The 17,349-nt window shown below is 35.2% G+C and overlaps 1 protein-coding gene across 2 annotated transcripts; it reads right to left on the reverse strand.

The window, feature by feature from the left end:
• Positions 1-204: 204 nt before the first annotated feature.
• LOC145642080 (DExH-box ATP-dependent RNA helicase DExH15 chloroplastic-like) lies at positions 205-15,549 on the reverse strand. 2 transcript variants are annotated; one of them, XR_014115622.1, is made up of 18 exons: positions 15,011-15,549; positions 14,720-14,895; positions 14,488-14,601; positions 10,875-10,983; positions 10,684-10,770; positions 9,890-10,008; positions 9,333-9,519; positions 8,590-9,189; positions 8,231-8,509; positions 7,286-7,492; positions 5,977-6,342; positions 5,575-5,811; positions 3,838-4,058; positions 3,200-3,299; positions 2,761-2,907; positions 2,454-2,570; positions 738-893; positions 205-653 (listed from the first exon to the last, which is right to left on the reverse strand). XR_014115622.1 is itself a non-coding variant. In XM_081693170.1 (17 exons), the coding sequence occupies exons 1-16, from the start codon at positions 15,488-15,490 to the stop codon at positions 2,472-2,474; spliced, it is 3,528 nt and encodes a 1,175-aa protein (XP_081549296.1). In that variant the 5' UTR covers positions 15,491-15,549; the 3' UTR covers positions 205-653; positions 2,454-2,471. The 2 variants fall into 2 exon arrangements, 1 of the variants encoding a protein (XP_081549296.1); XM_081693170.1 differs by lacking the exon at positions 738-893.
• Positions 15,550-17,349: the final 1,800 nt, after the last annotated feature.

The raw sequence follows: 17,349 nt of genomic DNA on the forward strand, positions 1-17,349 counted from the left end.
TTGGTGATTAGCATGTGTTCAGCAACCAAATTTTATAATTTGTATACTAGAGTTTTATAATAAGAGCAGGCATTTCATAATATATTCAATATATATGAGTTCAGATAGATTATGAACAATCAGACTAGATAGCATTAGTTACAATGATCATTGTCATCAATCACGATAGCACACTGAAACATACTCGGCCACGAAAGCCATGGGGAAAAAGAATGATTTTTCATCTTGCTATAGAATCTTGTCATTAGCTTAAACAATCAAATTTCCCGGAGCTGATACATCATTCCTTACAAGAGATTCTACATTTGGACCATACACAGAAGTTTCGACAAAGCCTGCATGTCTAAACCTTGACACTGATAATAATGTACTATACATCAAAATAAAGAGAAGCAACTCGAAACGCTACTGCACTAGTATATTTACAGCAAAGCTACAAGTATTTGACTAAAAGTGTTCAAAATCTATGTTACGTACTCCTATAAGACCTTCTAGCATGAGGCGTAACATGAATTCAAGTATGTTAATTAAAAAATGAAATATACACTGAATCAAAGATATACCTTGCCTCAAAGATTGCCAATAGCAGATATGCCTATGCGCACAAATAATACTTCTTTTCTAAGTTCTTACAACTGCTGAAGCAAATACACCTGTCACAAGTAAAAGGGAGAAGTTAGTAGAGGAAACAAGAGTTTGGTGCATATTTTAGATAAGCAACTTAAAAATGTTACAACCTTGAAGATCTCCTCTTTAGCAGTTGTAAGTAGTACTATCAGAAGTATTAATGAGTCACACCGAGTACTACCCTCTTAGGTTTAAACCCATTTAACCTAACTATTAAATTGTGCAATCAGGAGAGCCATGCTCTATGTGCTCCTGTCCTAAATTCACTGCAAAAAAAATGACGTGTACTTCAACAAAAAATTATTTGACACAAAAAAATAACTTCACGATAATAACATTACACAACATAATTTTTCAATTCATTTTCAAACCTATGTTATGATTCCAGAAGCACAAAGAATGTTTTCACAGTCACAGGTGCACTTAAAAATTTTGAGCATTTAGAAACCAGGGATAACATTCCTAATGGTTGTACATAAAAATGCCACTTTTAAGTTGTATGTTTTATAGAATATAAATTAGGTCTTGGGGAGGAGATCTTGGCCACCTACAAGCAAAGGCATTTTGGGATGTAACGTCCTTTGGGTTTGTAGATTGCCTAAACTCTTCTACTTATTGGGATTTTCCAGGCCCATTTCACCTTCTCCAACAGAATACTGAGATAGCATATAGTTTTCTAAGAACCCTAATTAATACGGAGTATGTAGTTAATGAGAGGTTTGTGCAAGGGATCAGCCCAAGCCTGGTATCCGTTTCACTTAGGCAAGAAGGCCCAAGAATACTAACAATTTGATGAGAGGGAAGTTGTTAAGAAATCTGTTTTGGGGAGAGGGTAAAGTAGTAATTCATGAATAAGTTAGTTACTGAGTTTGTTATTTTAATTCCTTTTGCTAGCTGCTTCTAGATTTTGTTAGCTTGCTTCATTTTTGGGTATTAATAGGAGTTTGGGGTCAAGAGGAATGCATGAAGAAATTAATTGAGAAGTTTGTTTAGGGAGAGCACCTTCCTCTCGAATGAAGGCTCTGTATTATTGAATACTCTGTCTGATAATACAACTACCCCTTTAGCTGCCATTTTCTACCTCTACCTAGCTTGCTTACTGTTTTCATATTAATCTCTAGCAGTTTGTTCCAAAACTAAGAGCTCAAATATATATAGATATAAGGTATCAAAACACTTGTAATTGCTCTTCTATAGTAATACTTGTATGTACAGAATTCTCTTTAAAGCTATCAAGTCCCTTAATTCAGCTACTCTTCCCACACACAAAGCATCACTGAAGCACAACTTAGTCACTAAATATCAAGACTGGACTGAAGCAAGCAACATTAGTTTTCGAATAGCGATGAAAAACCAGCACATGATACATTGCTCAAATTTTTTTGGTAGATTTGGGGACATCTAATAAGAGACATACTTTGGGTGGAAGAGATGAATTTATTTCAAAATTATATGGCAGAATTTAGAACAGCTTTGTGAAATATATATACTACCTCCGATTTTTTTTAGTTGCAACTTTGGAATATTTTATATCTCACAAATAATACCCCAAAGTTGCAACTATTAAAAATCGGAATATGTATATATATATATATATATATATATGCTCCGTATATTTCTAGCCGAGTTTAGGGCTCTTGGATGGATAACATAAATGAGACAAATAGCAAGATATCAATCCAAATTAGTATTTGTTTGGTTTATGATGTAGGGTACATGTGATTATTTGAAATTTTAATCCTGTCATCAACCAATCTATAGACGTATTGAAATCTAATGTACATCCCGCGTTAAAAAGATAGATCATAGATGAATGCATAACATACCCATTTAGTAAAAAGAAATTATCCAGCTAGCTCACTAATTGGTGAACGGTCCATGACACCAGATGCTATCTTTGCATTGCTCTGTAAGATTGGGTCAACATCAGGCAACTTGGGAATCTGCAGTAAGTACAACTACCCCGTAAGAAGATTGTAATAATCTTGTAAGAAAGCCCCAACACTAATCCCCAACAGACAACAATATTTGTTGCCTAGAAATTAAATGTAGAGGAAATTGTTGGTAACTAGCAATATTCCTTTAAAAAGTAAAATACTTTAAGTTTCTAAATTATGCAAAATGCATACATACTTGTGCTAATAAATCAATTGTCCGTCGTAAGAGTCTTGCCAGATCACCCTCATCCATTGCACAATCCATCATGATTTCCCGCCAAGTTAGACCAGAGGCCCATGCTTCTACCATACCAGAAAATTGGCTATCCAAGCAGCAAGATATCTGCAGGGAGAGAATATAATAAATTATATGAGACATTACAGCATTATTCAAGACATCACAGCATTTTTCTTGTTCCTAGATGATAAAACATGCATATTAAGGATCATTAAAATACCCAAAGGTAATGACTTAAACATTTCATTATTGTAGAATTGGTTAACAAATGCCATAGTGATGATAAATAACGAGTACAACTAATCAAAACGGGCCAAAACAAAATTAGTAGTGCAATTTAGAAGAAATAGGAGAGTAATATCCCCAATTTTAACATTGAGATGATGTTAGTAGATACCTGTACATCATGTTTGTCTTGAAGCTGCAATAGATAATTCCTCGGCTCCTCCAAATGGTTTATAACGTTAATCACAGTGGCAGAAGGCTCGTATATGTAGCTGCAGCCAGTAAAAAAAGATAGTGGTGAATAAAAAAGCATTGCATAATGAATTTATTATTGCTGGTTCAAATTAGAAGTTTATCTTACTTATGCATGAACTTGGAGCATATATTTCACTTCACAATGGCTTCTTCAGCCCAATGTGAATTAGTTTATTTTGAAAAACGAAACCAAAGTCTATCAGAGGAGAATTTATTACAAGAAAAGTATCGATGGCTTATCTTTGCTAAAATATGTATTTGCAAAATTACACACCACTGGTACAAGCCTAAAAGAGTGTATAGCCTAGGGAATGGAGAGAGGAGAAAGTATAAGCTACAATACAATGTTTCCTACAAAACTTTGCCACTAAACATGCACAATTATTGAATTCTTAAATTGACTTTCCTAACACTTTCTCACAAAACTTTGCAACTAAATACCTCATAAATATCAAAAGTGTTATCAAAAGCATACAAGGGTCAAACAAAAGCACTACATCAATCTTGCCAAAGCAAAACAAAATTAGCATTTGGAAAATCAACAAGGTACTACACCTGTTATTCTTCCATGGTCGGACTTTTATCCCTTCACAAACTAGGCTCCCACAGACAGCAGCTAGTTGTGCTGGCTGTAGGTCCAACAGTACTCTGTCTCGAAGAACCATTGCAAGCCAAAGTTCATTTTCTCCTCGCATCGCAGATGCAGTTTCTCCTAGAGGAAATATCACATTTGTATTGATATCTAATGCTCTTGTTTCATGAATCACATTGCTAATCTGGTAGAGCAAGAACACATACAAAGTCAAATACTATCTACATAGTTGTAATAGTGACTAGAGCACTACAATACCCAAAACTAGTGAGAACACTGCCAAAGTAGGGTCTGAGAAGAGTGAGATTATTGTGGCCTTAATCAGGTGTTTCAGAAATAAGCAATGCATCAGATGAATTGTAATCTTTCTGCAACAACAACCTTGTTTCCCCTAAAAAATTTGACCAAATATTAAATTTAATATTTTTATATTCATTATTACTTATTACGAGTATTAAATAGAACCATGGGCATTAGGCCCTGAAAAATAATAATCTCCACAATTCGTATTTAGGTTGGATCCAAACTAACATATCCCAAATAGATCGGATCAAATTGGAGTTGGAGAAAATTAGAATTGGAATTGGAACCGAATAGATAACATAGAAGAAGATATCAAATCATGTTGAAAACAATGAAATTTATATTAACAAAGATATGCAAAAATCAAATAAATTTTTTGAAATATACTTCCTCCGTTTTATGGTTGAAAGACTATTAAATTTACACTTCATATAGTATACAATCTGTATTTTGGGTGACTCAAAAGTTTAAATATTTGCACCTTTCTACACTCTCTTTATCTTACACCCACCTGCCTTTTCAAAGTATTCTTAAACTACGTGCCAAAAGTGAAAATAAAAAATAGAGGCAGTAGATAAAATATACTTTGTATATATATAGGAATTGACTACAATGAGAAATGAGAAAATGAGTAAACCACTAATAAGCTGCCCTGAAATATGCATATACATCCCACAAAAATAAAACCCAAATTTACTACAAAATGTAAGCAATGACCGTCTAGGCTTTTCTGGCCATTGTTTTCGTATTGTAGGACATAGCAGCTTTAGTTGGTTTTTCTTATACTACTAAAGAATCCCAAGGGAGGATTTCTAGATAATTGACAAGTGCCTGCTCATCCATAAATTACAAGTATTTTTTTACTTATTTGTAAATTAATTCGCACCCCATTATATATAATTTCACAGACTCTTCTCCAATACACAAGCAACATATTGAGTACCCAAAGACTGGCCACAGCTGAAATCCCAGTAAAATACAAGAGCCAATATGAAAAGAGAACAAGGCCGTTTCACAGTTTACAATTAGAACCGGAGTTTAAATTATTGTAGCTCAAAATGAGAAATAAAGAAGAACTATAGACCCCTTTGAAAAGTTCACTTAAAGAAATAAATATCAAGAATGGCTGTCAAAAGACCAAAAGAAACCAACCAGCTTTGGTAAAAAAAAAAAATTAAGTTGGAGTTTAGAAAGAAATCTATGTAGCAAATTGAAGATTTTTATACTCAATTTGACGTGAGATATTTGCTTGAAAATGACAACAGTTAAAAAGGTAAGAACCAGATATATTTGAAATCTATATATGTATGTTAAGGAAGTAAGACGACTAAGAATCAGAGAATGTTCAGTTGTTGACTTATAAACTTCAGATTTAAGATCATCTTTGGAGGCATTACCTGCAAAAACTCTTTCCATCCCGAGGGTTCAATTCTCTCAATTCGATCAACCAAGCGTTTCTCTCTGGTCTTCAGGCGCCTAATCTTTCCCACAGTTAACTTTGCCATATCCAAAATCTTCTTGTATTCTCTGAAGCCTTCTGCACGGGTAATCTTTCTCTTCAAGTGCGAAACTTTATTTCTTTGTTTTCTGTAGCATTCCACCGCCTCAAGTTGAGTTGGTGACATGTGTGATGCCTAACACAAGAGTAGAAGACACGAGATATTCTTATTTAGGGCACATTGAAGCTCAAAAAACAAAAAAAAAAGCCACAATGAGTGACATATACCAAATAGGTAAATGACAATGAAGAAAGGAGGAAACAAATTTGAAAGAGACTATCAGCCAAAATAATATATAACCTTGTCTTCTTCAGACAGGCTACTCAACATAGGAACATTTAAACTCCAAGACCACGTCTCCAGGGATCCTTCCATATGCCATAAATTTCCCAATTCAGAATCAACAAACCTTGCCCATTCCATTCCTTCCTTATCAAGAAGCGTGGTCAAAATATCTCGTGGTAAACTATCACCTTCATTCAAAGCCATGTTTGGAAAACCTGTTCTGTATACTGCTTTGATCCACTTTTCAGTGAAAAGATACCAAGAATTATCTGAACCAAGAGCCACATGATAAGATGGCTCAAAACATGGCAGCCTTCCAGAAGCATCACTACTTGTCTCTGCTTCCGCCATGCTCAGCTTAAAAGAAACATCATTCTGCACCTGATAGCCAAAAAAAAAATAAAAGAAAAAGAAAAATTTAAAAATCCATACAATTTGGTGTCAAGAGCAATAGACACAAACAGAAGCTAGTTCACGAATCAGCATGCCACTCAATTTCTTATTTATCAGTTCTACGAAATACACATCATTGGTTTTTACCATCAACTACTCAAAGCTGAATCAAAGATAAGCCATGCAGTAAAATATTCTTGAGATTAATTGAGCTTTTAACTTGTACTGATAAAGAGAAATCTTGTATTCCCAGAAGCAGGTAAGAGAAAGCCCATAGCAATTATTGATATGTTACAAGAGGACTTTGTAAATATATGAAGAGGGCTCGAGGCATTTTCTGCTAGGGTTGTATAATTGAATAGAAAAACTTGTTGTAGACAATAAGGAAATGCCGATGATTGGTGTTGTTTGCACACACACTTCCTAAGACATAGTAGAATGAGATAGATATGCATAAACATGTGCAACTCATTAAGCCATCATGCAAACGATTAGACCTAAACTTCAGGTTCTACATCTTAGTCTGTTAGTCATGAAAATGGGAATCAATAAAGCACGACATTACGATGAAGCATCCCTTCCTTCAAATAGTTTATAAAAGTAAGGTATGCAGCAAAGGTTTCTATACTAGATGTGAATTTTTATAGATATACATAGAAATTAATACGAATCAGCTACATAGAAAATTTTGTAAGTATTGCCATGGAAGTAAACTCTGGGAGGTGACAATGTGACATATGTAAATGACTAATAGATGGCATGCCTCACAATATTTGTGCCTTTTAACACAGCATTTCAAAGTGGCTTCTAGCCTTCTGCAGGAGAAAGCTAAACATGTTGGAGCAAGGAAACCCACCTCAAACATACTGTATATATCTAACATAGAGAAAATAAGAGCAAGAAAGAGTGACTACAAGAATTGCACACTCACAAGGTTCTTTACTTTTGACCCGTCAAGTGACTGAACCTCTGCCAAGTATACTGCAACAATTGAGTGCTCAATACCATCGGCATCCTTGTATCCTAGACACAGAAAAGGTAAGTTTCCATCTCCCAACTCCTTCAATAAAGGTTTAAAAGAAGACATCCTCTCCAATTCCATCCTTCGTCGAAATTCAACTCGGAGTTGTTTTTCCACCTGGGAGATACAAGGACATATTTTAGAGCTTACTACACATCAAAATGCATGTTATAGGGTCCTGGAGCATTAATTACCAAACACTGCAATTTATTCAGCTCAAGAAGAGAGCACTAGCAAAGGAAACAAATATTATTGAGATCAATCCCTACAAGTGCAAATCCTGATTTCCAAATAAACATCACATTAACCAAGCAAATAGATTTATATCCTCTATTCCACACTATTTTTAGTTGTCCAAGATTCGGAACTTTCCTTCGCGTAAATTTGAAAACACAAGGTAGTTTCCAAAACACTAGCTTCCATAACAAGCAAGGTCTTGGGCTTTGTTACCAAAACACTACCTTGGGAGAAATGTAATGTAAATTTGAAAACACAAGGCAGTTTCCAAAACACTAGCCCAAGACCAAGCCCAAGGTAATGCTTGCTTCCGTAAATACCTTGGGCTTGTGTTTCCAAAACACTAGCTTCCATGGTTATAGACGTTATCCTGTTTGTCCTTGACATATTTGGCATACTCGATATAAATTACTTTTTCAACAACTAATACCTAAAAGCGCAGCAACAGATGCAAGAAGTTAATTACATAAGCAGATAACAGTTCCTACTCCCTGAAAGAGAAGAGGAAAAAAAAGGGTTTCCTAAAAGGTCTAAAGTTCTAAGAACGAAACTTAAGAAATACTGCAACCAAATTTCGTTAGTTTAACTACCAGGAGAGAGGCATGGAGGATGACCTACCCTTAATTCTTCCTGCAAACCAGTAATCTCTTGGTACGCTGATTCAGACAACAACTTCCTGATTTTCATATCAAACGCATCATCACTGACTTCTGCTGTTAATAACTCTATTTCTTTCTTAATTCTTGCAAGCTCCTCTTTTGAAGCAAGCATTACATTACTCCCAAGGTAGTTACCAAAACTTTGCTCAACTAATTTCCTTGCTTCTTCCAAAGTTCGTCCTACTTCAGAAACCTTGATGCCATCCACTTCATTTGATCGCCGGGTAACTTTTGCGCCCTATGAAAAACTCAACTTGGGTAATTATTGATCATATAGAGTAGGTAGCTAGAGTGTAAGAGATGATAGTAGGAGCATACCCCAAGAAGGTTCAAAACCATTCCATATGAAGCTGTAAACTGTGATACAAGAGGCTCCACACTAGAAAATAAAAGCTCACAGCATTCTTCAGCACCTTCAAAAGGACTCTGAACAAGTACTACATGACCCTTTTCATCTATACCTCGACGTCCAGCACGGCCTGCCATCTGAAGCAACTCATTGGACCTTAGCTGGATACGCCCAGCTTCACTCCTTTTGCTGAGAGAAGCAATAACAGCTGTCCTTGCAGGCATATTGATCCCTGCAGCAAGAGTTTCCGTGGCAAAAACAACCTTAATGAGGCCCCGCTGAAAAAGCTCCTCAATGAATGATTTCCACAGGGGAAGACAACCAGCATGATGTGCAGCAACTCCCCGACGCAGGCCCTTTACAGCAGATTCTCTGACAGCATCAGGATACTGAATACGGAACCGCTTCAAGGCCAGTTCCACTTCAGCCTTCTCACACTCGTCCAGAAGCTTGGAACCTTCAAGGTATTGAACAGCAGCATCGCAACCTTTTCGGCTAAAAATAAACCATATTGCAGGCAGCATATCTCTTCCTTTAAGATGTTCCAATGTATCTTCAACTTTAGGAACCTAAAGCATGAAGAATATCTCCTGTTATCTCATTATATATTGAATCAGACAATCAGAGAAGGGGGGAAAAAAACAGCTAAGCTGCAAAGCTAGCATTTAAGAAGTCAGCCACATGGATAACAATGATGATTACAGGGGCATACAAGTGAACGGCGTATCGTGTTTATGTCATTTTTTGACAGAGATGACCCTCTAGACGATCTACCATACTCCTCATATATCAAATCACTGTCATCTTTACGTCTTCTGGAATTCTTACGTCTAGATCCCTCATCATTGTGAGAATTCTCTCCTGAAGCATATAGGCGTAGATAGCTGACTGAAACTTTCCTGTTTCAAGGCAAAACACAGTAGGAGACAATTAGGGTCACAACCAGATGCCAAATCTAATTGCATGTGCAAAAGAATCAGATAATTGCATGAAGAAAATGCGAATCAGGGAGAAATTGAAATAAGAATTGTGACTGAGGTAGTTTCCAGATGCTCAAAAAGACACGTTTTACATGAAGTCTAGCAGTCATAAAAAGCATGTTGGGTAGCTCTTATGCTTTACCCTTTTCCTTAAATTGAATGAAAAGTATGCAATTGCATATTGACATCGATAATTAACATATATTAGCTTCTTTATTAATGATATAAATATGACTATTCAAATTGCTGCTCATAATATAAAAATATAATAATGCAAAACAATGACTACCTGTTCATACTGGTTCCTTTCTCATCAAGAAGAGGAAGCAAAGAGGTCTTCGTAGAAAAAAGCCACGTCAATGGTACAGGACGTTTTGATGATGTTATTAATTCTGTTTTGCCATGAATCTAAACATAAACAAAAGGATATCAGGTTAGATTGCATTTTTACTATATAAATTGCATCGTCTGGGGTTTTTTTCCCTGTTTTTCGTTAAGTTAGGTATGCAGTGTGCTCATCCAGAATCTTTGAGTGTTAGTTAAAAAAAAATAAGGGTTAGTTTTGCTTCAATCAATTAAGTTAAAGTGATAGTGAAAGGTGTGTAACTAAACAAGTCACAAAAAAAAATGTCATGCTTTGGTTCAAGCTCATCCAAAAAAGTAATACTTGTACTTCATATAATGTTTTAACCAGGGCAGAGTTGCATACTTCCTTCGTTCCTTTTCAATCGCAACGTTTGGAATCTTACACTATTCAAAAATATTCCTTTGACTGTCCGTTGTGATTTACTGTACAAGTTAGGCAAAATATAGTTTGGTGAGATTTTGTTAAATTTGTCTCGATATAAAATATCGACTAAAGATATTAATAATATAAAATGTGCATTGGCAAACATGAAACTTTAAATATTGCAATAGAAAAAAAAAAGACAGAGGAAGTACGTTTTAAAGCATTCCTTCAAACCTGTGCAAAGCAAAGCAGTAAGACTTGTATAGGTGTAAGATGTCAATCTGAGGAAAAGTACTTTTAAGTAATGCTACCGACTATTATATTCGCAATATTTAATCATGCATCAACAGTACCTGTCCAATCCAACCAGCTAGCTCATCTGGATTTGCAACGGTTGCAGACAGACAAATAAGCTGAACTTCTTTTGGGCAATAGATGACCTAATGAGCCCAAAGAAAATAGTTAGTGGGTACTGGCAAAAACTAAAAAAAGAAATGCGAGAAAAACTCGCAGGGAGAAAAATAAGAGGAAAAAACCAACATACTGTCTCCTCCCAAACAGTACCACGAGACGTATCACTTAGATAATGTACTTCATCCAAAACAATTACATCAACATCAAAAAGCCCACTACCAGAAGAAACCACTCCAACACTGCGTAAAAATACATAAAATCATAATAAGAGACATAAAGTTGCAAATCATCAGGAATTCGTAAATCTATAGCACCAAGACTAAAGCCAGGCAATCAGAATAATTAAGTCACATTCATAGTTCTTGGAACCAATATTCTATTACCGTATTTAACACACACATGCAGCCCTTAAACCATAATAAAGTCAAAGTAGACAAATGCTTGGGAACTAAGTCAAAGTGAATCACATCATTTATGAGCGGACAAAAGAATGAAATATTGATGGTGATTACAGAGTCTCATAAATAGAATCACAAGACAGATACATCACTCGAAATTCTTCATTCTAAACGTTGGTTATAGGGGTTATGCCAAGATACATGACACTTCAATTCTTCAAATGAGACCCATTTCACCGACATTATGAGTCCTGAATCCTAAACATACCAAGTTTGGCCCCCCATGCATGCATTTTCTAAGGCAAGAACATTGAGGTTGGACCTGTGAACATACAAGGGACATCTAAAGATCAGCACCCTCCCCCCCCCCCCCCCCCCCCCCCCCCCCCCCCCCCCCACCCTCCAAAAAAAAATGATAATCTCTATCAACTTTTTGCATTATTAATTAAGATTCCTATCAATTTCCATGCGCAAGGTAGTTGCTCTAATATTGATTGGTAGAATAAAGCGATTCTAGGGCATATCTAAGGAAAACACGAGGCAAGGTTTCCAAAGGAGCTTCATAAACATTTTGACTTGACTAGCTTCAGCACATGTGTCTGCATAATTTAAATAAATGCAAATTAATGTTTGTTCACTGTTCACAAATAATACAAAATGGGGGGGGGGGGGGGGGGGGGGAATACAAAAAAGTTAAAACAAAATATCAAATAATCTAAAGGCTAAAGTGAATACCCATAGAAATGAGATTGAAAATGTGGGAAATTGTCATTTTTCATAGTTAGTTCCACAAAGAATACAGAACCTAGAAAAACCTTGAAGAGTTCTGATTTTTCATGGCATTCAGCAGCTTGGTGAATATAAGCCAGCAACTACCACACTACATCATACTACTAAATCATTAACTACCACCACCAATACGCTGAAGGCTATTTAAAGTTTTTGTCCATCCCAGAACATGGAGACAATGATGACAGTATTAGGTGCTACTCTTTATCATATAAAAATCATATAGAGTAATCTTTCTCCTATATACAATTCGCCACTCCCTCAACTCTATTACAGCTCATCTCTTTTATGTCTTTCATGAATAAATAGCGACCCTCACCCCTTATAAATGCCTTCAATTCTCAGTTTCTCTTATGCCACTAACTCTATAACAATATCCATTAGTACCAAAACACCCAACTCCTTCACCCTCTTCTCCTGTATTGATTTTCAGGGACTTGGTTCCAGTATTTAGGGATTTGATCCAAGTGCTCCATGTCCGCACTCCAATAAGATTTGCTATCTCCTTATACTTCTTTCGTTCTTTATTAGTTTACACATGTCTTTTATCAAGTTTATCAATGCACAAATTAAAACATTAATATTATCAAAAGTTAAATAACAAAAAGTTGATATTTTGGCAATACACTTTGAGATGAATCTACAAGATCCCAGAATTTTTATTTTATTTATTTTATTTTCTTTTTTATCAATAGTTCCAAATAGTGGCAAAATTCAAACCTGTCAATTTAAAAAGAACATAGGAAGTGTATAACTACGTATATCCTTATTCATCCTAAATCCCTTAGCTATTCTATTGTTCCCCCTCTCTCCTTTTATGTAGATCAATCCTTAAAACTTTTCTCCAGATGTTGCCAGACATCATCACAGCTAGTGGACACTTCTTATTCTTCTAACTTTACACCCACCAATACCATTCACTTATGTAATGCTTGTATTTTCTTCTTTTTTGTTTGTATGCTAATGTGTATTTTTTTTATTCCCATGAGATCTTATAGTTATTTCCTGTGTTGCTCATATGAGTAAATGACCACCAACTTCTGTCTACCTCGCCTGTCCTTCACTGGTTCCCTAGAGAACTTCCTCCAAATTATTTGCTTATTCTTTGATACTTCACCTATTTTATCTTCTACTGTTCCACGATCCATTCTTTTGATTACATGATATGAGACAACTTACAATCTGCGTACATCGGATCACCAATGATAGCTTCCTATTGGCATAAAGAGTCTAAAAACAATTCCAAAAAAATCAATTACCCTATATCATCACCTCTAAATCCGCTCATAGCTCAACACTATTTACACTTCACAAAATACAGCCTCTATTTCATATTATATGAAACATTTACTAAAAACAGTATGTGCAACAAATGTTTTCTTTCTTGTTTGATTAGTCATCTCTCTCTCTCTCTTCATCACATGCATTTCTCTCAAACTTTCTCTTCATTACATGCATCTATATCGTTATCTCTCCATCAAACACTCACAAACAAATTTTGCCAATGTTTCCTACAAACACATGTGTTGCAAACTCTCTCCATCTAACACTCACAAACAAATTTTGCCTATGTTTCCGTACGAACACATTTGTTGCAAATAATATGATATAGAGGTACTATAAACTTACATCATTTATGTTGTAAAAGAATAAAATAATAATAATAAACTTATATCATTTATAGTACCCATTAAATAGGTGGTAATGAATGGTCATGAAATAAGTTTGTTAAGAAAATCTCATGCAATCTTATGGTAATGTTAGTACCTCTACAAGTAGGCAAATTACGTACAAATTCATTACCATTATTGCATTGAATTAATTTCTTACACAACACATTGCTGATGAATTAAGTGTTGTATACACATCCTTGGAAAGTTGGAAATGGCTACGGAGTATAATACTCCCTCCGGTTTCAATTATTTGCAACAAAGACAACTTTTACGGACTCTTAGGCAAAACTTTTAGGGAAGTTTAATGACAAGTTAGAGTGTTTAATTAAGTTGGAAAAAAGGAGGGAAATAGGAGAGAGAAAGTGGTCCATGTAACTTAATTTTGCATGTGGGTACATTTGAGTGGGAGAAAAGGAGAGAAAAGGTGGTCCCCTTTGTGTATGATTAAGATAAGTTAAACAAATTTAAAACAAAAAAGTAAGGGTAAGGATGTCTTTTTACAGTATAAATTTTACTAAAAATAGAAATAAAAACATTTGTTGCAGACAATAGATAGCACCCAATTATGGCAAATGTTGCAGATAATTGAATACGGAGGGAGTATATTAGGTAGACATGAGATGATTTGCATTTCCTAGGAATTTAAGTATAAAGCGTAATTTGCAAGGAATGAATCAGCCACGTCCCAGTTCCCATGTTCTAGCTAATTTGTGTCAAGAAACACCTCAAATAATTACTTCCTCTACATTTTATAAACCCATGTAAGTTTGTGAGCTTATGTACTTCAAAGTGGCCAACTAAGTTACACAAATCTATCATCACACATATTCCGAAAGTTCCATTGTCATAATCAAAAGTATAATATAGAGTTAAAAAAATATACCTTTGATACAACATATTTCGCAAAATTTCCGTTGTCATAATCAACACTTGAGCATCTTTGTTAATAGCAGAATCTCCCGTCAAAAGGCCAACATTACTCTCACCAAATGCATCCCTAAAAACGCACCAAAAAACAAGAAAACATATACACACAACCACTATTAAATTTGACTTATCAAATACAAATTAGACCAAAATTTAACAAATCATCAAATACAATGTAGGAGTATTACCTGAACTCCCGAAATTTTTGATTTGACAACGCTTTAAGCGGTGTAGTATATAACAACCGCTTTCCTTTTGCCACTGTCGCCACCGCCGCCGCCTCGGCTATCAACGTCTTGCCACTACTTGTTGGTGCCGAGACCACAACTGACGAACCTCTCAAAAATGCTTTAATCGCCAGTCTCTGAACTCATTTACAGAAAACAATTCAAATTATCAACAAACATATAACATACAAAAATAAATCAAATATGAACATGTAATTTACAATTAATCCAGAAAATTGAATTAAAATTAACCTGGAATTTATCAATACGAAAATCATATATAGATGCGAGTTCATCGGCGTCAATAATATCAGCGCCAAACTCTCTGACTTCATTGCACAACTTTTGAACTCTCTGCAACTTAGAATCATTGCTACTCCAAAACGACGAGTTTAACTCCTCGTCCTGAGTCTCAAGACTGTCAACTTCGTCGTCTTCCTCCAGCTCGCCGGAAACCTCCGCAACATCGGAAGAAACGGATACGACGTCGTATTCATCGGCAGCTTCATCGTCTTCGTCGTCGAAATCATCTTCGTCGGCGTCGGAAAGTTGATTTTCGACGGAGGAGAGAGGATTTGGGGATGTAAAAAGGGGGCGAAATCGGAAATTGGGAGGTAATTTGGGGGAATGAAACCCTAATTTGGGGAATTGGATGAGAGAAGGAGAGAGAAGAGTGAAGGAGGAGAGAGAAAGTGGAGAGAAGGAAGAAGGAATTTGGAGGAGTATGTTCATGGCGCGAGAGCTGTTGCTTAAGCTCTCTTCCTGTGTTTCTCTTTTCTAACACGCCGCTCAAATTCAATCTCATTTTCACAAATTATCGTCTTTTTTACGTAAAAGATATTTTTGTGAAGCGACGTCGTTTTAAGTGAGAATTGAGATGGTTTGTAATACTAATTGAGTTCAGTAGCTCGCGAGCAACTCGAACTTGACTCGGTCAACGCTCGGTCAAACTTCGACTCGAGACGTTAACAAGCAGGAGTTGAGCAAGCTATAACTCGACTCGATAAGTTCGTGAGCAACTCGATAATATATTTTATTAATATAGAATTTACAAACAAAGTTATCATGTTTAAACAAATTTGACACTTTTTTTTTTACAAGTTAATTTATGTTATCAAAAAAGAAAGAGTAAATCTTTAATAATAAATATATATAAAAAAATAAACAATATAAATTGAACAAAAAAAGATAAAGGCATATAATTATAGAAGACCAAAACTTTAACGAGCATATTGTAAGCTACTCGATTCGAAACTTTAATGATCACGAGTCAAGCAGTTTTATTGGCTCAAAACTTTAGCTAGCACGAGTTGAGCACGTGTAAAAAGTTTTCAAGTCGAGTCGAACACCCATTTGCTCGTGATCGGCTCGCTCGATAAGCATCCCTAACTAGGATTTTTGTAAGTGGATATTTGGTTAATAACAAGGTTTCAATCTTTAAAAAAATGTACACAAGTACACAACTAATAGAAGTAAGATTTCATCTTACAAACAAAAGCTTTGACAAATCAAACTCTATCTAGTTATAACCATTCTTTATTGTCCCTTCGGTCAATTCGTCTTTTTTTTTTTTTTTTTTTTTTTTTTTTTGACAATGAGTACTTCATAAATAAAAGGCAAATTACAACCTAACATATCTAAAACAGAGTTAAGCATAATACAAGGACTTAACATTTGACATTTTTCAGCGTTAAGGACCTGTGACTTTTTTTTTCACCTTTAAGGACTTAACATTAACTTTCCGGTGATAATTTAAAACAACTAACCCAAGGTGAGTTAATCTTTGGTTAAATGTTTTTTTTTTCTTTTTCCTGATTGAACTTTCTCACTTATTATTTTATTATCTCCAATAAAAAGCATTTTGGCGCAAACTTCTTCCCTGTTCTAGAAGCGGTGCTACAGTTTGGCTAGGGGATTGATGTAGGCGATTTTGGGTAAATTCACGAAATTTTGACCCGATTCTGGGTAAAGTTGCAAGGTACGCCCGTTTTTCATATATTCGTGTATTTATTTTGTGAATAATGCAAAAGAAATTCGTGGGTTTGTTAGGGTTTAGGGTTTTGACGAGAATGATTTTGATCAAGTGATTATTTTTGCTAAATTTGATATTGTTGTTTATTAAATTGTTGGTTGTTGTCTAGATGTTGTGATTTGAATTGTCTGTGTATGACGACTTGGAAGGAATTGACGAACCCAGACCCTAATCTATGTTAGCAGTAAACTTGTGAAAAACAGGGGTAGTATATACGGTGTTTGGAATTTGGTATTTTGGCTCAAACAGAATTAAAATAAAGAGCAGCAATTTACCAGGGCAAAGACACTTAAGAAAAACTTTAATAAAATATATTATCTAAAATCCAATCATGCTTTATTGCCACAAACTTCGATTGGTTTATAGTAGTAATGCTTTATTATCTTCTGTTGCATGTATGCTACTAGTCTACTACTATTGTCTATCACTTTCAGGGTTTGTTATGATAGCAATCTACAAAGATATACATGCATTTGAATCATTTTGGAAAATTTTTATGCAAGGGAAGTTTGTATGTATTTAATGTATCCCTCAATTGGGTTAGAGTAGTAATGATTAA

The sequence above is a fragment of the Chenopodium album genome, chromosome 1 (assembly GCF_948465745.1).
Source record: "Chenopodium album chromosome 1, dcCheAlbu1.1, whole genome shotgun sequence".
In the NCBI taxonomy this organism is placed as follows: domain Eukaryota; kingdom Viridiplantae; phylum Streptophyta; class Magnoliopsida; order Caryophyllales; family Amaranthaceae; genus Chenopodium; species Chenopodium album.

Bases quoted from the DNA above. Each gene is read 5' to 3' on its own strand.
- LOC145642080 (XM_081693170.1), bottom strand. From the start codon at position 15,490: ATGAACATACTCCTCCAAATTCCTTCTTCCTTCTCTCCACTTTCTCTC. The intron at 14,602-14,719 runs GTAATACTCCTA...GTGCGTTTTTAG, and splicing joins CAAAAATTTCGGGAGTTCAG to GGATGCATTTGGTGAGAGTA. The intron at 4,059-5,574 runs GTAATGCCTCCA...TTGCTCTACCAG, and splicing joins GATGGAAAGAGTTTTTGCAG to ATTAGCAATGTGATTCATGA.